The sequence below is a fragment of the Diplotaxodon limnothrissa genome, linkage group LG22 (assembly GCF_057381915.1).
Source record: "Diplotaxodon limnothrissa isolate DT_005_m linkage group LG22, D_limnothrissa_male_GT1.1, whole genome shotgun sequence".
Classification (NCBI taxonomy): Eukaryota; Metazoa; Chordata; class Actinopteri; order Cichliformes; family Cichlidae; genus Diplotaxodon; species Diplotaxodon limnothrissa.
This window is the reverse complement of record NC_140616.1, coordinates 21,185,992-21,212,249: the sequence shown is the minus strand read 5'-3', so window position 1 is coordinate 21,212,249 and position 26,258 is coordinate 21,185,992. Positions and strand designations below refer to the sequence as shown.

The 26,258-nt window shown below is 42.0% G+C and overlaps 2 protein-coding genes across 2 annotated transcripts; one reads left to right on the top strand and one right to left on the bottom strand.

Annotated features, from left to right (window-relative positions):
* The first annotated feature begins 639 nt into the window (after positions 1-639).
* On the top strand, positions 640-13,517 carry sgce (sarcoglycan, epsilon). The gene is made up of 11 exons (XM_085346428.1): positions 640-768; positions 6,136-6,258; positions 6,458-6,615; positions 7,059-7,131; positions 8,888-9,086; positions 9,585-9,747; positions 9,853-10,067; positions 10,537-10,563; positions 10,993-11,181; positions 11,514-11,557; positions 12,777-13,517. The coding sequence occupies exons 1-11, from the start codon at positions 720-722 to the stop codon at positions 12,791-12,793; spliced, it is 1,257 nt and encodes a 418-aa protein (XP_085202554.1). The 5' UTR covers positions 640-719; the 3' UTR covers positions 12,794-13,517.
* A 421-nt stretch (positions 13,518-13,938) lies between these two features.
* On the bottom strand, positions 13,939-24,576 carry casd1 (CAS1 domain sialic acid O acetyltransferase 1). Its single transcript, XM_085346427.1, has 18 exons — positions 24,146-24,576; positions 22,965-23,061; positions 22,598-22,718; positions 21,815-21,859; positions 21,636-21,698; positions 21,509-21,553; positions 21,287-21,410; positions 20,688-20,902; positions 20,168-20,587; positions 19,973-20,062; positions 19,759-19,878; positions 18,884-19,040; positions 18,669-18,748; positions 18,344-18,445; positions 18,014-18,154; positions 17,616-17,693; positions 16,388-16,480; positions 13,939-16,265 (listed from the first exon to the last, which is right to left on the bottom strand). Exons 1-18 carry the CDS (start codon positions 24,387-24,389, stop codon positions 15,996-15,998), a joined length of 2,505 nt encoding a protein of 834 aa, XP_085202553.1. The 5' UTR covers positions 24,390-24,576; the 3' UTR covers positions 13,939-15,995.
* Between the last annotated feature and the right edge of the window lie 1,682 nt (positions 24,577-26,258).

Below are 26,258 nucleotides of genomic sequence, written 5' to 3'. Positions count from 1 at the left end.
AGTATGTTAGCCAGAATTAGGAGGCTATTCTGCAATATCAAAGTGCCCTCTCAGTGGGAGCTGACATCAAGGGAAGCGGGGGGTTGAATTAAGGCTCCTTTAGTAGATGTGATTGGGAGCCAAGGGGGCCAAAACATGACCATCTGTCTGCTTGGACTGTCTCTGCAGGGGGGGAGGCTGGACAGATTGGAGCAGGACTTTCCAAACATGCCTCTGCTGCTTACAGCTGTGCACAGGAGGTCAAGCACTGCTGAGGTGACTTGCATGTTTTTAAGAGGGTGTATCTGTGTTTGCAAGTCCTGATCCAAGAATAAATCAACCCCCCCAAAACACTAAAAACTGTGACTTTTAGTGGGAGGAATGCTTTATTATGACAAATCCCATCAGTCTGAATACAAGAAGCAGACAGATAAACAGCAAAGCACACACACGCACACAGAGGCGGCCACTCCTTGCAAGCAGCCAGATATAATCTAACCGTTCCGAGAGCATCACACAGAAACATTTGGTAAAGGCGTGGCGCTCCTATATTCCGATTCCCATCATGTTTTACCATGTTTTTCCATCCAGATGTTCAGCCAATGAGCGGTCCTGCTGTGTTTTCCAGTGAAGGCAGGAGGAGGCGGAGGGAGGAATGCTGCAGGATGCTTATTATTATGGCTGTCAAACCCAGTGGCGATTAGACAAAGCGGTCCTGTTTAATGTAAAGATTCGGGGAGATGATTTGCACCATGTCCGCCGCAGCTGTCGCGGTATGGCTTGGTACGGGTACGTATCGACTGAACTCGGGAAATATCCCGACATCTTTGAAAACGGTTCGGCTCTGGTGAAGTATCCGAGCTAGTTAGCTAGCCAGTTAGCTAGCTGCCGTTGAGCATTTTTTTTTCCAAGAGGCTGAGGAGGAGACAAGAGGAAAAAATGGCTACCAATTTGACAGCTAGACCGTTACACGTTATGGGTTTTCACAGTGCACTTAGTGACAAATTGTGTTCTCTACGGTACCTTACATTTCCAGCTGTTAGTAACAACGTTTCTCTTGCTAGCTGTGTTTCTTGTCGGTCGTTATTTCAGCCTTTTCCCCCTCTTAGCGCAGGCCTGGTTTATGTAGAACAGGTGTGTTATGAATGCCTAATTACCTAGCTCCTGATAGTTTAGCAGCTCAGGTTATCCAAAATTTAATGTAGGGAATAGGTTCGTTTATTTCAATACACTGCTCCTAAAAGTCTGCACACTCATAGCTGCCACTTTATTAGGTACTAATAGCCTATACAGTCTCTGCAATGAGTCCCACCTCCATGAAAGATGTAAGGTTCAATCACTGACCTAAGCCTGAGATATTATTGTGGTTACAATCTTAAAAGAAACATATACATTAGATTTCCATATCAGTATAGCCTGGAATCAGCAAATGTTGTTAAAAAGTGCTTTTTGATAACAATTAGTTATCAAAAGAAGTGCTGAGTAATGGATAATGTCATCTCAGTGCCCCAGTTTACTGCTATAACACTGGTCTGCATATATACGTCATTCTTTTTGCTACTGGGAACTTAAGACCAGCTCTTTATTTTGCTTTTTTTTTTTTTTTTTAACCCTGATGATGACAATTTTAATATCCATCCATCCAGCCTGTCCCAGCTGCCACGGGGCATATGTCAGGGTAATGGCACATGGCATGAGCATGTATTGAGACTGCGGTTTGGGAAAGCACTCAGAGGGGACTGGTGGTGGGTCCCGGGCCGGGCAGATTCCCATGTAGTTATGAAAGGCGAAAGCATTGAAAAAGAGAGGGAGGATTTTTACCGACAACATCACATGGATTTTGTCAGGATGAGAATGTAATGTAATAGAAAATTCTTAACAACCTGGATGAATGCTTCCCATGCTTGCTTCCTTTTGAACCCATCCTCAAGCACCAGTTGATGGATTTCAGGACAGACAAAAACACCTTCCTTAATTTTGGCTTCACTTTTCTTGAAACCAAATCTTTTCAGTCCAGTTGTCTCTAGTTGTCAAATACTTGCGATATTATAACTAAAACAAGGAAATGAGACATTCCACATGAAAACAGTTTTCAGATTTGGAAAATAGCAAGTAGAATTTGTTAAAGTGCAGGCAAAAGAATCCCAGTAGCAAAACACTTGTTGACCAGTTTGTTTTTTCAGGCTTTGATAAAACGTCAAAATTAAGGGGCCCATTCACAGCACTGTTACTATAGTGTTAACTAACATGAAGAGAGTGGGATATTTTACTCCACAGTCAAAACACACTATAGCTTTATACACAGAGACCTAATACTCATAAATAGAGAAGTGCTATTGAGTTTGAAAGCGGAAGGGCTTTCAAACTGAGAGCTAATCCTTCACAAAGGCTAGTGTCCTGTTGTGCAATTTTCAAGATAGTGTCAGGATCTGCACTGAAATCTAGTGGCTTCTTCTCTGACCATATGCCACCTCTCCAACAAGCCACATTAAATTCAGCCTGGCAAATTGCTTGATATAAATGCGGCAGTCTGTAGTGCAGTATTTGTTGTCAAGTCAATATGCTTACATTTTGTTTTGCACTTTGTCTAGATTGGTTTTAACATTTTGTGAAAAACGCCTACGTTAATATTTTAGAAAACATTTCAAACTCCTCTAAAACAATAACTATGACAACAGGCTTTAATTAATGTTGGACGGGTGCAACAGACTGAATCAGATTTTTGTCAGAGTGCTTTAAAAACTGGGTGTTGTTGTTTAAATTGCTGCTAAAAAAAAAAGAAACTTGTTCCATTCATGCTTTTATCCATTGATCCAGTAGTTTGCACTGTGCATGCCTATGACACGAAACACAGCGCTTTACACGGGAGAAATGTCCGTGTGGAGCAATCCGTGGCCTTGAAGCAGAGAGCAACCGTGTCCAGAGACGGTAAGTGGGTGTGTGCAGTGGTGCACGTCATGTGTTGACCCGCTGTCCCCTTCCCCTCGGTCATAACACAGTGACACGCTCAGCTGGTTCCCCATTAATACTGGCATTATTGTTTTGAGTTGTCTGCTGGCCCCCAGACTTGGCCCACTTTCTTCTGCTGTAGCTGCACTTTAATGAATTTGAACGTCATCTAAACCTTGTCCTTGCTAGAATTAGAATTCCTCCTAAATCATTAACTATTACAGAAAGCAATATTTATTCTGCTTAACGTGATGTCGATACTTTGCAGCACTGTTTTAAAGCTAATGAGCACTGTAGATACATTTTTTATTTACTTACATTTATTGAGCGCGAGAGGATGGAACCGGTGGTTTCTTGCCCGCCCTTGTCTTTATCCGTTGACTTCTGCTTGTTGTGACACCAGCAGCGACTTTCACTTCCATGTCTGAGAACAGGTCGATTCTCAGACTCTGTTGGCAGAATACTACAACAGTAGCGATCCTTGTTTTCTGGGCTTCCCCGCTAAACACCAAAGGAGCACATGCATTCCTCATGACCCAGACTACATGTGCACATGAAGCTGACTCAGCAGAACTAAAGGACATCCTTCTGTTGTCTCTCATCTAGTTTGAGGCCTCAGTTAGCTGGAGCCAATTGAAGGAGGGAGGTTTACTTTTCTTCACGTTGCCAATGGCATTTTTAACTAATCCAATGTCAGTCGTGACATTATCCCAGTCTAAGGTCAGCCCAGAAAATCATAAAGTTGGTTAGTTATTTCCACCACCCCTAAGGCCTGTCAAGCATCTACTATGGTATGATGGCATGTGGGTTAAAAAATTAAAAAGCAGTGTTTGAATGATTTTAAGCAATTCATAGAGAATATAGACGGTAGTGCAACATTTCTGTTGTTGGGGAAATCTAGCTTCTTATATGTGTTGTCATGCACATCTTGCCTCACTACCTTTGTCCTCCAACTGAAACTGCTGGGTTATTATGCAGTGGACAGTTTACCATTAACCTTAAATTGGTGATGTATTGGTGTACGGTGGAAGTGCTGCTGGTCATCAACTCGAGAAGGCCTGGCAGAAAGTCATCCTGCTGCAAATAAGCAGATCTGATGCTATTAGCAAATCCTCGGTGTAGCTTAGTTAGTGATCTCTACTTACACTGGCTGAGCCATAAGTGGAAGCTGCTGCATTGAAACATACTTAAGCTTCACTGACTAAAAAATAAAATTGTCTTCATCCCTAAATCTTTGTTGTTGGATGAAAAGGTTTAATATCAGTAGGTTAAAACACTTCGTTTTTTCTTGAGGCTGTTCGAATGTCCTACATCTCCCATCTCCGAATCTCTTGCAAATGTTCACAGCACATCCAGTTTTGGGCTCGGACTAAAGCAGTGTAGCCAGGATTTGACCTTGACCGGCATGGTCTGAAAGTGGTCCTTTGTGTGGCGGAGAATTAATGAGGCCCAATGTGTCACATAATAGAATCCGAGGGCGTGCATTCAGCTTTGAGGATCGACCGAAGTCATCAGCGAGTAAGCGGTCTGCTGAGACTGAATGATGGTTTATTTTTGGTCTCAGACTAACCCAGATCCTAATGCGATGGGTGCAGCGGTTGCGGTGAGAAGAGCCATCGCACAGATTAGTCATGCCCAGGTGGTTTTCTTGAAAAGAGATGTGGTGGATACGACCTCAGGTTGTTCATCTAACACCACATTTAGCAGCCGCTAAATGCTATTGATTGTATCTTGCCGTGACTGAGCCCTTGGGGGCTGTAGACACATGGTCAGTTCAGCATCTCTGTCACTGACCACAGCTGTAGGAGGGTTTAACATACATGTGGGACTGTTTTATGTCTTTAGAGTTGCAGTGTCTCACTGGTGTACTTGTAGATGCTGAGGGTTTATTAATTAACTGCATCTAATGCTCACTTCCCCTTCTCATTGACATGAATTAAAATGTAAATCCTGATATTACTCTCTTCAGTGCATTCTCCTTGAAAGTCAGCCTGTGTTCAGTGTAGAAGGAGAAGAGTACTTAATATTATGATGCTAATGATAGAAAATGCTGGGTTGATTAGCAGATTAGAAAGGGTTGTAAAACTTGGGAAAACCAGCCACTCTTTGCCCGTGGGAAGGCACATATGTACATAGAGACTTTACCCAGGCTTTTACCTAGTTGCTTAATGTGTCTGGAGTTGTATGTCCACGGGCAAGAACAGTTCAAACCCCCTCTCTCTCTCCCTCTCTGGCACTTCATAGCACAGATCTCCAGTCCAGTCTCCCTTCCTTCGTCTTTGCAAGCCCTCCTCCCCCTCTTCTTCTTCCTCATACACTCGGCCTCAGTCTCCCATGGTGATTAAAAATTGAGTTCCCACCCACTGTGGCACAGAGAAGGCAAAAATCGAGAACGGAAAGAGAGAGCGAGAGAGGGAAAAAAAGAAAACTGTGCTAAAAAAAAAGCCGTGCTGTACACAAGCAAAAAAAGATGAAGCAAGAGAGGAGGAAGTAATGAAAGAGAAAGACACAAAAGGAGGGAGAGAGAGAGGGAGAGAAATGGGTAAATCACCCCCGGTCTTACATTGTGTAAATTTTTGTTAAGGGGCTACCATTTCCCTACTGATGCCCTTCACAAATAAAGACTAAATGTTTGTGTTTGAAACGGAGCAGGGGCTAAAAAGACAGCACAATGGAGATCAAGTGGGGGGGAGGGCGTTAAAAGAACTCTGTACAATATGAGTGACTGTCATTACTGCTGCTTTCACTCACAGTACCTCAGACGCTTTCCCTTTCTTTAACTGGTTTTGTCAAGCGCCTCTTATTTACAGAGCTGTAGTCTGTCTGAGCAATAATCTGAGTTTTTCTCTTCACACTTGTTGACGTTTGTGGGAAGTGAATGCTTCTACCTTTACAAGAATGCAGATGCCAGGCAAGAGAAACAGATAGAATAGATCACCGCAAACACTTATTGATTTCACGTTTAAACTAGTTTAACATTTTCTCTTTTTTTCCATTTGCTGTTGCTGGCAGGACATTAAAGTGGACTTTAAATTGGTTAAGGCTATAAATAAAATAGATATGACAGTCTACACAAAAACATTTGGACATAGTGTTTATTGTGTGTACCAAAATATGAAAAAGCACCAAGGTCCACTTTATTGATGAATAGTACGCATACAGGAAATGTTCTGCTTACTTCTGTTGTCTTTAAAATGTGTGTTTCAGTGGTCACCATCCTGTCGAGGTCGCACGCAGACCGTAATGTCTACCCGTCTGCAGGCGTGTTGTTCGTCCACGTTCTGGAGAGGGAGTATTTCAAAGGAGAGTTTCCTCCTTACCCAAAATCAGGTATAACGCTGTCACATTCACACTGTGATCAAAAACATGTTATTATCATGTTTGTATAGTATATCATCAATATATCTGAATATCTAAATACATCTGAAGCATTTGTAGAGGTGGTGATTGCATATAAACTCCATAGAGCGCTGCTTATTTCATAACGCACGTTATTGGCCCCCTTACTGTTCCTCTGCTCTGTCTGCAGGTGACCCCAGCAACGATCCGATCACTTTCAACACCAACCTGAAGGGCTACCCCGACAGGCCGGGCTGGCTACGATATATCCAAAGGACCCCACATAGTGACGGAGTGCTCTATGGTTCTCCCACTGCAGAGCACATTGGCAAGCCCACTGTCATAGAGGTGGGTGGTTGGACTGCTTTCAAAGTGAAAAGAGTGGAGATTAAGTAATTTGTGCTGCTGCTTATTTCAACTATGGAAAGTGACTGCTTGTTTTTGTGCCAAAAGTCTTAAGTAAATTTAAAACATTCAATGAAATCTGTCAAGTTGTAGTCCAAGGATGAGTTGGAATTTATTTCACTGAGCCCAGCTGATTTGCATATGTGTTTGGAAGCGACGTAGTACTATGTTACTCTTACAGATGCTAGACTTAAATTCCTTTATACTTGTTATGCTTTCCCATAAGCTACTGTACAAATTCTTTTCCCAAAAGGCTTAAAGTGTTCAACGGCGCCTCAGCTGGGTACAGAACCCGGGTCGTGTATCGAGCTCAGCCTTGTCTGGAGAACTGCTGCCTTATAAGCTGGACTGATCTGGGCTTAAACTTTCACCTCTGTGTCCTACAGATTACTGCCTATAACAGGCGCACTTTTGAGACAGCGCGGCACAACTTGGTCATAAACATCAAGGCTGCAGAAGGTAAGAAGAACTTGTACATAAGAGCTTAGAGCAAACTGAGATCAGATTGCGCAGCTTCGCTGATTAAATCCTGGAAGCACACTCAGTACTTGGACTGTGTAATGAGCTTCCCTTAAGAGAAAATGTTGTCTTTGATTACTTTTATCAAGCATAACCAAAAGTTCATCGTTGGTCTTGGAATGTAAATACAGCAGACGATAAAGTAACATCACTGCACTGAGTAGCTGTTCTGAAGCTTTAATAAGATAAGTCAATTTCATGTCAACTTGTCAAAATCTGCAGATGAAGGTTATGTGATACGATCTAGGGCTGCCACGATTAGTCGACCAGTCACAATTACGTCGACTATCAAAATCGTCGACGACTGATTTAATAGTCAATGCGTCGTTTGAAGCTTTGTAAGATCCCAAAAGACGCAGGAATAAGTAGTAGGATTTAAAAGTGTAATAACGGACTGAAACAGAAGATGGCAGCACTGCATGTACTAGGATGCCAGGTGCCGCTAAAGCCCGAAGAAGAAGAAGCTGTGTCCCAGAATTCATAGCGCAGCCCAGCTCAGTTTCCAACAATGGCGGCAGCTAGTTAGTTTTAATATTACTCTTATTATTCTTTCTGGGTCACAAAATAAACGTTTAGCATATTTTCAGGCGAGAATGTAGCTGTGTAAACCTCAAATATCTGCTCAGTTTATCAAGACGCCACATATTTGCAAAAGCGCTCTGACGTTTTCGGAGACGTCAGTTACCCACTAGCTCGATAGCTAGCCGGGGGCAGGGCTCACTAGAGCCCGTGAGAACACCGGACACCCGGCAAATAGTTTTCAAACCCACCGCCATCTTTCGCTACTCAGGTTAAACATATATAAGTCACTTAGATAACTTACAAATGTTATTGTTTGGCTTTTTTTAGTATTTTATTTGTTCCTGAGTAAATCGGTTTGGCTGATATTAAAGTTATAGTTTTTACACAGCTGAATAAACGTCAAGCAGACAACTGATTATCAGAAGTGTGAGATGCTTGAGAATATACTCCGGTGTCCTGTTATATTTTAGATAGCAAGGAGTTTATTAAACTTCACCGAAACAATCTGCAAATTTCATTAAAATTTAATAAACTATCATCTTGTCTTTATTTTTAGTTAGCACATACCTTAAACACTTAACGCTGTAAGCTAATGATAGTTATATAAGAGCAGATGCATGCTGGTACGTCCAATGGATGATCTGATTAGTCGATTAATCGCAAAAATAATCGGTGACTAGTTGACTATCAAACTAATCGTTTGTGGCAGCCCTAATAAGATCATAATGTCTTGAAAGGATACTTGAAGGACTGTATAGTTCTAGTGAAGTGTCCACTTCAGTCAGTCATGGTGAAAACCCCACACAATCCTACCTCAGTTTGAGTTTTCATTGTATTGCTGTGGAGAGCATCTCTGCACCTGCGCTTCTGTAGATTTGCTCACTGCCATATTGACCCATCACAGTACAGGCAGTACAGTATGAACTGAGTCAGGGGGAACGCTCAGCAGCTGTTCAAACTGCTAATGTAACATCACTCTCCCTGTGCTGTGATGTCATCTGCCATCTGGCCCCCGAAGGAAGCAGAGTCATAACAAGGCAGCGCAGGCAAAGCAGTGTCCGGTGGACAGACTGGTAAAAATCAGTGTCAGCTACTGTTACCTCAGCCTGCTGCCTTTAACCTCTTTAAGTCTTTCTCTCTGTCTCTCTGACTGTGTCTTTGTCTCTATGCACAGAGTTCCCCCTGCCTTACCAAGCAGAGTTCTACATCAAAAATATGAATGTGGAGGAGATGCTGGCCAGTGAGGTGCTGGGAGACTTCCTGGGAGCGGTGAAGAACGTTTGGCAGCCCGAGCGGCTGAATGCCATCAACATTACATCGGCACTGGACCGCGGTGGCCGGGTGCCGCTACCTATTAACAACTTAAAAGAAGGGTGAGGATCTGGACGTGGGTCTCATCTGAGCAGAAACAGAAAACATTTGTGATTTTTTTTTTTTTTAAGTAATCCCCTACTTACATATTTTCCTTTACAAGGATTCAAGGATAAGATTTAGCTCTACTCGGTTCTGCTCGTCTGTGCCAAATCTCTCCATGAGTGACCTCTTCACCTCTCTAAATCAAACAAATCAACAGTATTTTCAGCCCACTCACATTATGTTAACATTAATTTAATTGGGGCTTTGGGGATCCTCAGTTTTCTGTAAATTAGATGAAAGCACGTAGCCGTCTACACCGATATGCTGTCAGTTCCTTTAACTCAGATGGGAATAGCCAACATGAGCTGCCATAAGTTGTTCATCAAAGATTTACGCTGGAACTTGAAAGCTAGCTCTAGCAGAGCACTCAGCAGGAGAGAACACTTGATTATTACAAACCTCAGCATAAACTTGTAAAATTAGACTCCATCTTCTTCTTCTCTTCTCTCCTCTAGCGTCTATGTGATGGTCGGTGCTGATGTTCCCTTCTCGTCGTGCCTGCGGGAGGTGGAAAGCCCACATAACCAGCTGCGCTGCAGTCAGGAGATGGAGCCCGTCATCAGCTGTGACAAGAAGTTCCGAGCTCAGTTTCACATCGACTGGTGTAAGATTTCTCTGGTGAGGATGCGTTCCAACAAATTCACTAAAAATGCCTTAAAATGCACTAAAAGTATGCAACCTCTAATTGATCTTTATGTCTTTGTTTTTTTTTTTTCTTTTAAGGTTGACATCAACAAAGTAGTCCCAGTTTACGTTACACGTCCCGAACCCGGAACAGGGATCCTGCCCGAATTCGGGGAGTACAAACCCCCGTCTGAGTCTCTGAAAAGCCGGGACTACTTTTCCGACTTCCTCGTCACGTTGGCTGTTCCCTCCGCCGTGGCGCTAGTTCTCTTCTTCATCCTTGGCTACACTATGTGCTGCAGGCGGGAAGGGGTGTAAGTGTGCTCGGTCTTAACATTTCTATGCAAATTTTGCACCAAATACCCCAATAAGCAGCCAAAAGTGTACGAGAACCATATGAGAGACAACAAAAATAAGCCTGAAAAGCTCAGTTAGCTGTAGGATAACTGAAAAAGAATGGAAATCTGGACTTTAACTGCAGCTTGTCATTACCATGCAGTAGTTAAGTTCCTCATCACTGTTTGTCTCGGGTCTCTCTGACTCTTGTCATCTGCATCTTGATGTTTTGAAGCATAGCCACAACATGGATGATCAGTCATCCTCATCCATCGTTTACAGGCTGGGATAGACGTGTGCCTCCCCTCCCCTTTTTATTTTTTCACTCAGTGTTCCACATCATGTCCACCTTGTCTTTATCCAACAATCCATTCATTCACTTGTGTGCAGATGTTGCTTTACCTATTAATATTAGTATTTAATTCATCCATTTTGTTTTGTTTCTAGGGAAAAAAGAAACATGCAAACACCAGAGTAAGTGTTTTACCTCTCCTGTGTTCTTCTTTTAAATTTTATTTCTGTTCCCTCTCCCTCTGTTTTTGGTTTGCAGTTTTGGTCATTTATGTTGTCATTCATGGCTGTTTCATGTCCATTCATACGCTCATACGTGCGTTGGCATTGGCATCCATTCATTCAGTGGGCTGCTGAAAAAAATGTAATGACCAGCTGTAGGATTATCAGAACTATGTACTCAGCATTACACCTAAAATTTAATTCAAACAAATGGAAAACAAACCCCCAAAAAAGAAAAAAAGAACAGCAGTAGGTGAGGTTGGATGTTATAGTTCTGTTTGTGCATGCACAAACTTGAGTGCACATCACTTAAGCTTTGATGAGACAACCCCCTACCCATGACACAGAAACGTGCTGCAATATGAATTCACTGCTTCTCCCCTCCTCCAGCATCCAGCTGGTTCACCACAGCTCCATCCAGAAGTCCACCAAGGAACTGAGGAGCATGTCAAAGAACAGGGAAATCTCCTGGCCGCTCTCTACGCTGCCCGTCTTCAACCCAGTCAGCGGCGAGGTGGTTCCACCCATCCACCCCGACAACTACGAGACCACCAGCATGCCGCTGATGCAGACACAGGCGTGAGTTCAGGGATTTGGTGGGAAACATAAGACGGATGGATGACTAAGTACAGCCACACATACGCCCACACTCATTAGCAGATGCAGATATGAGGCTTATAGGTGTTAAATGGAAAAGTTGGAACAATGCCATGTTGTTTCAAGCATTTTCCAACTATGTGGTGTTTACAACTATAGCTACAGAAAGCAAGTCAGGCCTTTGGAAAGTACAACTAGAGCTTAAGAGCTTCAAGCTGTCCCATGATTTCTCTTAATGGGCTTGAAACTAACAAAAAAAAACCCAAACATTTTTATAACATGCTTTGGCATAATATTGTTGTTTATGATTTCAGGAATCTGCAAAACCAGATTACGATACCACAGCAGCGGCCATCAGGTGAGAATCTTAAAGACAGCCGTCTTGTAATATGAAGCAGCTGAATGGTTAGAACTTTCAGGAACATATGTCAGGAGTATATTTCCAGGAATTCTTTGAAATGACAGATGTTTAACAGCAGCTCATAGCATAGAGTCAGCATACCTGGATGTCTGCTATTGGTAACACACTCTCTCTTGCCGAATGTTCATCAGGACTTCAAGTGCAGTAAAGCATGCCTCTGAAGGTTTAAGCACCTTCACAGTAAAAATGACTTACAATTCACTTGCCTTTATATTACTTCTCACTAAATTCAGTTCTTGGACTATACTGGCATCAATAATGTGAATCCATATAAAACCACTTGGCTTCATAGTTTCTTATAACTTTAGTCTGTTCCTTCTGCATCACTGCACCGTTATCATCTGCTGCATGAGCCGACTAATGGTGACGCTGGCGTGTGAGCGCCCTCCTGTGAGCACGGGTATCAGCTGCATGATGCACTAACCGAATCCTCTCTCTGTTCACTGCTAACAAAGAAGATAACTATGTCATGTCAACATTTCGAAGGCTGGAGGTAGGTGCTGCCGGCTGTTCATGATTTAAAGCTGAGATAATTTGGGATCCAAGCAGAGAAGCTGCAGGAAAAACTGTAAATGTTCAGATTTTTCATCTTCTCCATATTTATTTCACCATGCTAAAAATGGTTGTGTTGCAAAATCCAGAAGACATTACTCTTGAGAGAGTGGTCTGAAGTAAAATTCTAATTTCTCCTCTGAAATTCTGGACCAATTGTCCAAAAATTAAGTGAGCATCATCTGTGGACTTTGTTAATCTTGAGGTTATAAACTTCAAAACATGATCAGTCTACCGTGATGTGCAGTGTCTCATTGTAGTTAGGCATTTTTATTTTGCTAAATGTCAAATCATGCTTTAATAAGCTATTTAACACCTGCAACTAACTGCAACTGTGATGCTTTTGCAGGCCTTTAAATTAGACAGAGCATAAAATTATTATGCTTGCAAGTCAGCTACTGTAGGAAGGGACCAGGCAGGGTACAAACTGTCAGTCCTAGTTGTCAATAGCATGCATCAGTTACCAGCGAACAATAAGCATTAACAAAGTGTGTGCAGTCTGCTTGGATCCCAAGCATTGCTGCTTACATCTGTATTTAGTGTTAGATTTCTGGAAGTTTTGTCACGTCTCTGTGGTTCAGCTGTTGCTTTCACTGTGTTCCAGGTAAATGGTATTCCTGAGGAGAGAAAGGTGGCTGAAGCTCTGAATTTATGACCAGAAGCACCAGTGTTGCAGCTGCCCCTCTTCCTTTGTCCTAAAATTTGTGCCAACCTGCATGTGTTAGCAGTGAAAATTTTATCGTCCACTTGCACCTTGACTAGTGAGTGTGAAAAAGACCCGAAGAGCTTAGCCGATTATAAAGATAACTTAGACTATTTTGGAATATCCGTTTAAATGTTTAAAGTGTGATTAATATGTTTGTATGTCATACTGCTTTGCCCAGCGGACCTCTCGGGGCGTAAGGGTGTTTTATATTGAAATGCTTTCGTCGCCATGTGTTAGAACATTTGTTCAATGTGTCATATGATAATAAACTCTTTCAAAATAACTTTCTGTCCCAGTGGAAAACAAGAAAAAACACCCCCTTCCCACTCCATCCACTAAAAGAAGCCAAAACAGCACATTTTTATGAAGATATTCTTAATGTACAACTTAATTCTTAATGAATAAAGGCATTTATAAATAATATGGATACATTTCACATTTTTTTAAAGACATCACAATTTTTTTAATACATGTAATATATTTCAAAAGAGGCCCTACACGGGGTATAAATAGTTGTTGCTTTTACGTAACCAAAGAGATCAATTAAGGCCCGATACATTAACCAAATTTACTGTATCGCGGTTGTTCACTAATAGATGAGAAAAAACCCCAAACCATCATACAGATCAGTAAACTTAACACACCAAAGAGAATAGAAACATCTATATGCCATTCTCATCTGTACAGTGAGGTGCTGAGTGGTTAAAAATTAAACATTTACTTGGCTCCCAGTTTGAGAACAGAACCCAAACAACCAGAAAGAAAGATGAAAGCTGCGCATTTTGCGCAAATTGTACCGCTGTGAACCCACATTACATAAATGAATAGAGGATGACTTAATGTTTTCTACCTGATGGCAGCTGAAATAAAAAAAATCATTTGCAATACATCTTATGTTATATTGTCATAAATCTGCAAACAACATTTGATTGAGCCAAAAAAAAAAAAAAAGAAAAGTGCATTGAGTAAGTGCACTGGTACTGTGCTAAACTCAACGTTAAACGCTGAATATTACCTCAACAAGTAAATAAAAAAATTTTAAAAAAAAAGGGGGGGGGGGGGGGGAGCAGATCTTAAAATAAAAATCATCTCCCCCTCACATGTTTGCCGTCCTGGCAAACATGTGAGGGGGAGATGAGGAGGGGACAGACACCGCCTGATGAAATGTACGACATTTTTCCTTAACAGTAATGTCAGCTCACTCAGTGCATTACCTAGTGGTTTCTAAATGATGTGGTTGTGGCCCCCCATACAAAGTGCCTAAAACATGGAAGTTTATGATCACAGCTGCATCACAGATGTAAGTCTTCATCTGAAGATGTACTGTAGGTATATGCCACTGGGAAAACCCCCAAAACAAAACACCACACAGTCTGTTTAAAAGGCATCACTAAGACATCACTTCAGTCACTCATTCACTGACTACAAAGTTCAGTGGCTGTGGCACCTCAAGAAAAATAGATTGGTAACAATTTAATGGAAATAAAAAAAATAAAGTGTCTTAGTGAGGTGTTGGGTAAACATAATTTCCATCATCTTGTACTTTGAAGGATGTGGAGCAAATTCCAAGATCAGTAGGAAAGGAAAAAAAATAAAAAAATAAAAATCTAAAATCTCTCAGGCTATGCAAGTTAGGTTGAGCTCAGGTGACTATAAGGGGGGGGGTGGTGTCATATTGCTTGTGGGAGAAACCACTCCCATAGGGACAAATTTTATCATTGGTTTAAAAGGCAGTCATTCAAAACAAGTTGATCTACAGCGCCCCCCTGCAGCCTTTCAGAGCCACCACAGCCCCTTTCTGCACAGGTCAAAGGTTTTCCTTTAATTTGTCACCCAGCAGTTTGCTTAGAACAGCATGTGAAACTTGGTACACTTTCTGCCAGAGGTATGAGGCATGTTTTAATGGACATTAAAAAAAACAATAACAGACCAAAATTACTGCGGAAGCAACGCTGTATAAAATAAATCTGTCACTACTGTACAAATATACACAGACTAGGAAGTAAGCTACAGATGAGACAAGACGGCTAAAAGGATCAACCTCACCATCAGGTAATTGTCTATGAGGGTCTGGGATGGATACAAAATTGTCTATAGAACACTTCCGTCACAAACAGCAGTCGCAGAGTATAAAATAAAACAAAGCCAGCCCCCACCTGCCCCACCCTCCCTCCAAAAAACCGTATAAAATATAAACTTAATTTAAATCATTAAATACTGTACATGTCACATAGAATTTCAGCGCTACAGCAGGTGACCACAGCCTTTCAGCAAAATTACGCACAAAAAAAATAAAAAATAAAACACAGCAAAAACACGTCAAAGGATATTCCAACATATTAACCATTGCACTCCAAGTTTTCTGACTCTAGTCACTCTTTGATCATCCGAGCCAGTCGTTGGTCCATATATCTCATATTTAGATATCTGACGCAGTTTGAAGTCACCAGGAATACTGTACAACGAATGTTGACGATAAAAATGCAGCACAATTTAACGCATTTGTTGTAAAAGAGTAGATATCTGAATATGCAGGTTATGGATCCACCTGAGTGAAATCCCTCCTTCAGCTGCTACTGCACAACATGGACGGAGTGTGTGCCAGGTGATCCCTCCCAAAGCGATTTACAGGAAGTTCTGCATGTAACAAAAACGTATTATCAGCGTTTGGCTAAACAGACGCGACGCTGCCAAATGCAGCAGGCATGAGTCTTAAAATGAGGACGTCGTGCTTTGTTTTTTTAGATTCTGCATTTCCAAAATCCTGAAACCAGATATTGTAAACATTTCATTGGTTTTTTTTGTGTGTTTTTTTTTTTTTTTTAAACTCCTTTCCCACAATTTTGACTTTGCTGTTAAAGGAGTGACTCCTTCTCTGTTGGGAATTTGTCTTTTCTTCAGTGTGTGACTTTCACAGCAGTCAGAAAAGTACGGACTCTGCTCAAATGCGGCCAGCGGACAGACTTTGTTCTCCCAAGGGTCACCGCTGCCAACATCGTCTCACCAGTAGCTAAAACACAAGGCTGCCTCCTGACTTCCATCTGTACCTCACTTCAATCTCAGCAGGGTCTTAGTGGGTCTCCCGCCCCTCCCCCAGATCCCCTCAGGAGATGTCCATCAGGCGCCAGGTGTGGGCTGGCCAGCCCTGGACACCAGCAGTATAACGAGACTGAGAATCCCCATGGCCCCCAGTCTCTTCAGCAGAGCCATGCTGTCTTTGGGGATGACCACCTGGGCCAGGTCGTTGGTGATGAGGGAAATCTCATGAGCCACACAAACAAAGATGAAGGTGCTAACCAAAATGTTGAGGGAGGGGTTTCCTGGGATGAGGACCAAAATCCCCTTGGTGTCAGCTGCAAGCCATATGTGGTACTGGCAAATGAAAAGCTGTGGGACACAAAAAGCATGGTTTTAAAAAACACCTCTCATAAGACTCTAGTCTTTTGTGATTGGAGATTTATTTAAGGGTTATATTGCTAACTGTGACTCTAAAGCAAGGAGAACCTTACCTCTAAGGAGATCTTTCCAAACCATGCAAAGAATGAGCTATATATAGAACGGGCATAGCCAGGAATGTTCCTGATGAGAATGAAGGCCAAAATCTGCCCACAAAACAGATCACAGACATTTTTAGGAATCCAAGTGTGACGTTACAACAGGTAAATCATGCTTATCACTAAAAAAGTAGCAGGTCAAGCTTGTTGAAGAACTGTAAACGCTAAAGTGGTGTAAACAGACGAATGGTTAAATATAGTAATGGTGGCAATATATGTAGAAAACATATCTTTTCCAGTGTGAATTGACTGTAGATAACATGGTGAGCTATTAGGCTTGGTCTCACAATCATATCAGACTGTCATGAAATCATGTTAAGTAGTAAATTTAACTTCATGACTCAGATGACATGGGCCAAAACTACGAAGAAAGCTCATCATATCCAGGTTATCTGGATTCACTTTGCCTTACACTGGGAGGCATGATAAGCAGTCAGACACAAAGCTAGATCGTCAGTTAATCCAGGATTGAATCTTTAAAAAGACACCTTTAGCTTTTATTCTCTCAGCTGCAACATCAGTGATGTTTGAGAGCAAGTAAAGAATAAAAGTAAAAGAATGAATTTAAAATTAGACAACAGAAAAAAATAATAATAAAGTTGCCTCTAATAATTTATATTTCTTACTGATCAGAGAAAGGCAAAGACATTAGACACTATTAGAAAACTTAGACCTTTCTACTGATGGCGCACAGGAATGGTGATGCTATTTTCCAGAGAACTGATTGGTCAGCAGACAGCGATTTCACACCTGATGATCTCTAATCTTGTTTGTGGTACAGGTTTCCGAGGCAATATACCCTGAAGTTACATGCATGAAACATCACAGTGCAGGCCTCTGATGTCAGGGTTGTTTCCAAACATGTGAATTAGCCAATCAACACAGAACAGTGGGCGAAAGCGCAGATGTCCCAAACAGTTCAGACATTAAACAGTCTTTAACCTTCCAGCTTTTTAGCACAAACTCTGTATATTGTTCATCTGAGCTAATGTGAGAATGAGGCATTTAAAGCCTCAGCGTCATCAGTCCTGCCTCCAGGTGCCACCTCTTAACCCAAAATCAAATGCAGGATTTCCAGCAGTAACAACTAATCGGACTCAGAGAAACTTTCAGACTTGATCGCACCAACACTTCATGTGTGAAAAGCCAAAGAAACAAAGATAAGGACAGATAAAAACTGTACCTGGACCACAGAGATATAGGGATGCATCTCGTTGCACTCGGTTTTGGTTTTGCAGCTGCTTGCCCATATTGAGTAAGTCTAGAATGACGTGGAGAAGATTTTAAGTGCCACATTTTTCCAAACAGCCAGTAAGTTAAGCTGATACTGTAATCTCCAGTTAGTACAACAAGAACTTTCCAAGGCTTTGTCACATAAGTAAACATGGCTCCTTTTTAAGCATTCCCTTTTGCACATTGTGTTTATTACTTAAATATACAAAGTAGTCTAAATTTAAAAAAATAAATATTTAGCATTAGATTAGAAGAATTATGTAACAGATGATAACTGATCTAAATTAAGAACTAATGCTCAGCACGGGTATTTTGGTAAGACCCAAAATATGTGAAATGCAGACTTACTATGAAGGAGACAACAGAGAGGAAGAGGAGAAAGTTGGAAATCTTGGCAGAGAAGAGAGTCTCTCCTTTTCCCTCTGACAGTACCTGACGCTTCTGCAGCACCAGATAGATGAAGGCAAATAACATGCCATGTATCACCGCCTGCAGAGGAGTGCCAACACATTAAAAGATTACAGCAAAGGCCAGAAAATTTGTTATCACTTCGGTAACAAATATTATATTAAAAAAATAAAAATTTAAAAAAAAAGGGGGGGGGGGGGGGTGTTCTGTCATGTGAAACACGAGTGGACAAAAGCCTGGCTGCACCTTGAGGAAACACATTTGACTTACAAATCGGTCCAGCTTCCATCTGAACCACCACTCGTGGATGCTGCCATTCAGCTCGAAGAGCTTAGAGATGGGCCACACAGAGAAGACGCGCTCAAAAACGCCCTGGAGTCATAATGCAAAACACAGAAATTACATAAAACAAGTAGCATTTTAAAAATGGAGTAAACATCCGATTTAAAAAATAAAATAAATCATAGCACAGCTTAGTGGTCAATATGGTGCTGCGTGAACAACTTAGGACATGTGACCATTTACATCTCTTAAACTTAAATATGCAATTAAAAGAAAGTAGAGTTACACTTAAGAACGCTTTCAGCTGACCCACCTGTGAAAAGGCAAAAAAGCAGATGAACATCAGGAGGCCCAGTAACTTTGCCAAGACTCCAAAATGCCAGACGCCACTACCTGTCCAACAAGGAAGACATATGAAACGCAACCCTGCTGCTTGCACTTATGACATGAATTAATCAACTGTGTTTATTCACACAGTGCAGGACACGACTGAGCGGAGTATATAAAGGTCAGTAATTTGACACCTACTGTTAGCCGTCTTCTGAAGGATCTGAGGCCACATAGCCATTGTGGTGTAGATGACAACAAACCAGAATGTGACCAAGGGAACAAAGTAATAGAACTGGTACGGTCGGTCCATTACCACACACAGCACCAACACCAGGAAGTTCAGACGGAAAAGCACCTGTGAATGAATATGACACAAACACCTAAGCAGATACCCAAAAATCACACTATTTATCTGAACCCAAATTATTCTGTAATAACAATCATAATGTTATTGTCACAGCTGCCATTTTTAAAAATCACTCAGTCACCGAATCCCTAGTTTTGACCACTGGATTTTGTTCACAGAGCGGAAACGCCAACACTTCAACTTAAGTTTTATTTTGGTGACGAGATCTAAAGTCACAGGGAGCCAGTGTGGAGTGGAGGACAAGGACTGTTTTTGTGTAGGTGAGTGTTCAATGCGTGGCGTGTCAGGCAGATTATGAGTGATGAATGTTCTCCTGCAGGATACCACAGTCTGAATCTAGAGGAAAAGGTCATGGTGCGTGTTGTTGTCCTTATGCACCGCCTTTGGTCTTGAACATTGAGGTTTCTTTCACTGCCGTTTGGTCTTTGGGTGACCAAAGTACCAATAATGATCCTCTACTTGAAAGTTTGAGAGCTGATGTAAGTTTGTGCAAGTCTGAGACATCAAAGTTGTCACATGCATGTAATCAGAGCGGAGGTGATCCCCCCCAAAAAAAATAGCAGCGCACTGGAAAATCGTCCAATTGTTTTTCTTTTTATGGACAGAACTTCTCTATTACACCTCATGTGCATGATTGTCTGCTATGACTGAGAAACAAATGTCAATAAGAATATAAAGTTAAAGTATAACTGAAAGCACCCCTAACCTGGCACACTCTGTAAAGTCCAAAGTCTCCTTTGAGCCAAAAAAACGAAAAGTGTCCATAGCCAGTTTGAAATAGGTACGCTGCCACCAACACCCGCACATGCATGTACACTGGGATGAACTGAAAGACAGAAAAATAACCATCAGGCTCTTCAGACATCAACATACACAGCAGAAGACTCAAACTGATTTTTGTAGACATAATTGGGACTCACAGCGCTCGCTCCAGATATGTGATAGATGAGGATGACGAGCTGCATCCAGCCTTTCCACTCGTCTGTTTGTTCTCGGTTGAGTAATTTTGCCTGCGTGGAAGCAAAGAAAAAAATAAAATAGTGAGATTATTTAGAGACTGTTATACTGCGCTGTTTGACGCAAAAACAAAACTTTACTGAGAAGCACCGTCTCACCTCCTTGCTGTTGTCACTGTAAAACACTCCCAGTACAAATATGTAGATGAGAGGGATGAAGAACGTGGAGTGCGTGTAAAACTTCTGCTCTTTCATGAACACATCTGCCCTGTCACAAAGGTAAAAATAGCCCATGATGACGCCCATCCTGCAGAGAGCCTGAAAAGGTGCTTTTGGGCCGGGGGGAACAGCTGCAGTGGCTGGCTTCTTCTCCTCTAGGCTCTCCACATCAGGGGGCACGTGTCGGCGGTGGCGATTGTTGCCAAGGATGTGGAAGACCATGATGACCACGGCTGAGCCAAGGAAGAAAAGAGCCGACAGTTTCTGGAGCAAGTTAGGGGCTCGTAACGTCTGACAGCATGAACCGTCGATGGGCCTCAGTATTTTGTTGCACACAGAGTTCATGAGGATCATGGCTCCCTGCCAGGATGGTTAAAAGGAGAGGTGAAGGGGAAGTGGGTACTAATCAAGGATACCGATAAAATAACCGCACTAAAGCTGGACTCATTAATTAACTTACCACACTCCTGGTGCTCTCAGGCAGGTGCAAACCATCATCTGACTTGATGATGGTTTCCAGCGCAGCCTGACGGGAAGCAGCCACCAGTCTGACCCGAGATCTGCCATTACGCTTGCTGCTGTTGAGCACATCCACTGCTGCTTCATTGTACAGCTCCAGCTGCTGGTTGGTGATCATTTTCCTGTTCTCACTTAACACCTCTTCATTTACTGGATCTGCAGAAGGAGTTTAATCAAGAGGGTCCATGCATGGAAACATGAAGTGAACAACCATTGTGCAACGTGGGAAATGACTATTGAGTGTGAAATGCTAAGTAGGAGGTTCAGAGATGTCAGTGTGGCACCTTATTTATTTTGCCTGTTTGTTGTTTGCAGTAAATTCTAACAATCAAAAAGTTAAAAATGGAAAATGTTTAACAAACAGATGTGAAGTACAGCTGCAAATTTATTAGGCGTGTGTGCGGATTGGAAACTATTAATTCCTCTGTATGTTAACACCAAATGAGTCTTAATATTTTCCAGTCATGCCTCATACTTTAGAAGCCTGTCTATGATCATAAAAAGATCTTGTATTGTGTGAGTGGCTGAAGCTGAGCACACCTTGCAGCACCCAGTAGACCTCCCCATGCTCAGCCAGCTTCTCCAGCTGCCCCATGATTGCAGTCAAGTTGACTTTGTACTGCTGGAGGGCCTCACTGCTGCCACCGTGCAACTTGATGGACCACTGTGTAAATGGATAAACAGTCAGGACTGACATAACTATCGGCAGCCACCACGTCACACTTGTCTCATATAAAACATGCAGGCATTTACGCAGGTTACCGTGGCAGCTCCGAGGACGAGAACATCTGGCTTTGCTGAACCTTCCTGCAAAGCAAAAGAGACGCCGCACTTAAGTTTACGAGCGGCACTTGATTCGCAATTTCCCCCACTTGTTACCGTTACTCACACGTGTCCATGATATCAAGCGTTCCTTCATTGAATTATTTGCCTCGGGGTACCACAGAAAGTCCTAAACACAAAGATGAAGTTTGAAAAGAAATCTTGTGGCAGAGTGTTTAGAAGAAAAAAACATAAACCGAGAACATGTTAAAACCAGGAATATATATATATAAATAAATAGCTCACCACTTTAATAGAGTAGCTCTTGTCTTCAAAGGAAATGTCCTCATGCTTCAGATGTTAGGAAGTGGACAGACAGAGAGGAAGTGTGACATACAGTCAGTGATGCTTTGTCCCAGCTTGAGACCAAAACAGTTAGTACTGTATAGTTATAGGGTTATCCCATAGCTTCATTTATCTTGTTGAGTTTCTGTGCAAGCCGCTCGACTTTAACCTTTTTAAACATCGCATTTCCACAATGCCATCTATATCAAGCTTTAAAGTACTTCCATCTTTTCATAAAAACGACTATTTATTTGACAAGTCAGCAGGGTGATTTTTTCTAACATAAAATCGATAGTCTGAAGTTAAATTATCAGACTTGAGAGAAGTACGGAGGAGCAAAGTAACTATTGCTTTTAAAAGCCACAATTAAGCCACATAAATATGAATGACTAGTCAAACTGCATTTTTTTGAAGTCCTGATGGTCTGGTTATTTATTAGAGCTGACGGAAGACACACAGCCTTCAAAGCAGCCACGATAGGTACGCATGAATCTTAGTCTGCTCTTCTAATTAGATTTAGGTTGCAGCCTTGATCAGTCAGAATTTAGAGCCATCTGTGATGGAAGAGAGACTTCCATTTTGAGGTTGAAATATTTTTAGTCAGTTTATAAACTTCCCTGGAAGCAATGGGCAGAGTGAGTTAAAGCATATCTTTGTGCCTCATATCTGTAGATCTGTTTGGCTTGTACCATCACTATTGTGAGGAAAACCCTGGGCTTGAACAGTGCAGTTTCTCATTATTACCTTAATCCCCTCTTCTTTTCGTTCAGGGTTGATAATTTTGATGAAGGAGTAAAACAGCTGCCTGATTCGCGAATCGCCAACAAAGGCTACCCGCTTTTCAGAGAGGCAGGTTTTGGCTTCACTGTAAAACATAAAAGGTTGGTGAGGGCCAAGCACAGATAAAAAAAAACAAACAAACATTTATTTACTGAAGTGAATAATGTTTTTGTCCTTTATTTGTCAATGAGTGATCTTTTATCCCAAAGTCCTTAGTTGAAATTACCCACAAACCCTTAGTGACTGACAAAAACTCACAACATCACTGCCACACATTTAAATCTTTATCCCAAACATACAGTGTAATAACTTCAGAGGTGGTGTGACTCACATGCTTTTGTATTTGTGCATCATGCAGCCATAAGGCTGCCATACATCCTCCCCCAAGTAACGTCCTCTGGACAGCAGCCATTCACACGAGTCCCCTCCTGGAGGCAAGACACAGAGAACTTTCTGGTGAGGCGAAACAAACAAGATCTCGCTTTCACTCACAGTTTCGCTCCGACTATGACAGAAACCTGCTGCCTCAATAGTGCCCTGGCTTTTCATTCTGTGCTGTCAAAAGGACCATACAATACACGGCTCTGGCAGGGGCCACAGTGCAAAATGAAGCCATCAGCGATCTAGCTCGAGCATAAATCTCTCCAGCTATTCATTTGTTCGCAAAATGAATGGAGCCATCTGCAGCTGAATCAATCCACAGAAACAGGCGAACATGAAAGGTGGGCAGACCAGCATGCAACATCATTCTCAGCCAAAGCAGCTGCTCACAGCACACTCTGCTCCCTAACCTTTTCGTGGGTGACGTCCACACTGAGCAGCCTAGGTACGACGTACATGTAAATAAGCCTGCTTTATTTATTCATAGTCCAACTCTATGCTCTGAGGACGTGTCACTGTTTGTCAACCAATTTATGAGCAAACCCTTTACTGATACATCCAGTGCACTATGCATATGCAAGTTACAGCCCTGGAACAAAGAAACGTGCAGCTACAATGTTATCACAAAGCAGCAAATCTAGAGTTTTTGAAGTTGTGAGCAGGGCGACAGGCACATTTGTGGCCAGTCTTACCGACAGTGCATTTATTCAGGAAGCTAGCTAAACACCATGTCGGGCGTATTTACATGACATTGGTCTCCAGGTGCAGATCAAATACACTTCCACGAACCTTTCCAGGGCTTTTCCAGCAGCAATAAAGCGTTTCTTGCAGCAGGAACGTCAGCAACATGTAAACACAGCTATTGGCAGTGTTAGCAGCTAACCAGCTGGATAACGTCGGGTCAAATTCACGCTTCCTTTGGAGACTTAGTGCGTGAAACCACCTATTTGCGGCACGCACGTTTTCAGGCGATAACTTTAACATCTAGAAAGCATCCCGTGACAAAAGCACGGAGCCCAGTAGCTAAGAAAAGCGCTGGCATGCAAGCAGCTACCTAGCTACCAGTAGCAATGTCAAGTGTTTCCAGTGGCCGCATCCACATTAAGTTGATCAAATAAAAGCAGCACTCACCTTCGTAATACCGCGAAGCAGCGTGAAACACGAGGAGTAAAAGAACAGCAACCAGCGATATCAGTTTCGCGTTTTTTATGGTAAAATGTTGATTTATTTCGCGTTTGCCCAGGCTATAGGCCAGGACCGCCATCTTTGCTCCTCCATGACAACAGGCAGCTGTGCAGTCTCGCGGCGGCGGCGCTCCGCTCAGCTCACCATATGCCAGCTCCACTCCCCGGCACACCGCCTCCTTCTCCTCCATCACTGCTGCTTAATGAGTCAGGTGCGGTTCAAGGAGACCTTCCAGCGGGTCTAAATTTGTCAACAAAATTATTATAAATAATATTATGGTGAGGCAAATCGTTTCTTTCGGGTGTCTGTAAAAAAGAAGAAAAAAAAGTTTTATGCTGGAATGATCACAAGCAAAAGCAGGAATTTGGAGATGGTAACTTTTAGGAAAGCAAAGGCGCACTGTCATCAGGTCGATTGAAAACAGTGGTTTATTAGTTTGCACTGTTGGAAGAAGGCGTGGCTTTGCATAAAAAAAATTAATAATTAACCTGTAGTTTAGGGTGGAGGGGCGGGCTGTTAGGTGTCATGCGTTAGATGTAAGTAAACCGGCTTAACTGCATGTATCCGTGATTGTGCAAGTGTGTCAAACCTGTTACATTTATTTACACACACTTTTACACACAGTTGACTGTGTGGAAGAGTAAAAGACGAAGTAGTAGTAATGGGTTCAAACAAAAACCAGACATCAAGTTTAGGGTTTTTTTTGGGTTTTTTTTAAATTAGAGAGTATCAAAGTGGCTCTGTAGTGCAGATTTTGCTGTAGATCGATACCAAGTAACTACAGGGCCAGTATTGCTAGTACTAATACTCCTACAGGTACTTTTTAACCTATCAAGTAAATTCTAAACACATATTAATGATCACTAAATAACTGATTTGCACAGCATACCCAATATGCACAATATATGTTTTTATTTCCAAAAAATAGTGACGTTACTACAATTCAGTGAGCTACATACTGAACTTAGAGGTTAGAAACAAAGAAGAAGGTCTCTCTACTTAATAGAAAGGTTTCAAAGAATCTGAGAACATGGTATATATTTCTAAATCTTACATCTGAGTCTCCTGAGCTTCTTCGGGTTTCTGGGGAAACTGAAGATCAGGTGTAAATCTATTCAGAGTATGTAGCCAGTTCAGGCAGAAAACCAGTCAATTTCAAAGGTGCGACATAATGGTGTGCCACTGTAGGCACACATGCTTATGAATATTGTTGAATTACCTTTACCTTACATTGATGAAAGCAGGAATTTAATCATATCTGATAAAAATTACACAAGTTTAATTTACAGTATACATGCAGCTTCAGGTTCACTTTGAATTTGTTCCACTGCACATTTCCTATCTCTGAATCTCATGGACAGAACAACAAAGGAGACAAAACTGGCCCAACAACAGTTTTCTTTTCTTTCCACCCATCCATTCTCTTCCGCTTATCCTTATCAGAGTTGTGGGCCGTCCCAGACAGGTCGCCAATTTGATGCACAGCCATAGCTGGACTGGCCATCGGGCATACCGGGCATTTGCCCGGTGGGACGATGGGTTTTTTGTTTTTTTTCCGTAACGGTATAAACACTGAAAGGTGGTGGATTGGCCAGATGCTGGGAGATGTGTAAAAATAACTCAATTGTTTGGTGGTGGCTATCGCGGAGCTTCCACAGATTCAGTAACATTAGCAAGTGGTGGAGGCCAGCAGATGCAACACGCTGGCAGGTGGATGACAGAAAGGCAGAAGGAGCAGAGACCTGAGACGGTAAACTGAACTTCAGGTAAGAATGACCTGCAGTCTATCTGGGTCAGATAGACTAAACCAAGTTTAGGTGGAGTTTATTTTCGTTATGCTGACTTTTAACAGTCAGTTACAATAACTTGTACTGTGTACTAACTAGCATGACAGAGTTTATATACAGCTGGGCGGGTGCTTTGATGTTACTGATGTTAAACTTGTTTTATCTTATTTTATTTATAAGGTTAGTTATTAGAGTTTCCAACCGTCCCGTAAAAAACAGAATCGTCTCGTATTCAGAGAAAATATTACGGGTTTCGTATTGAGGTGAAAAGG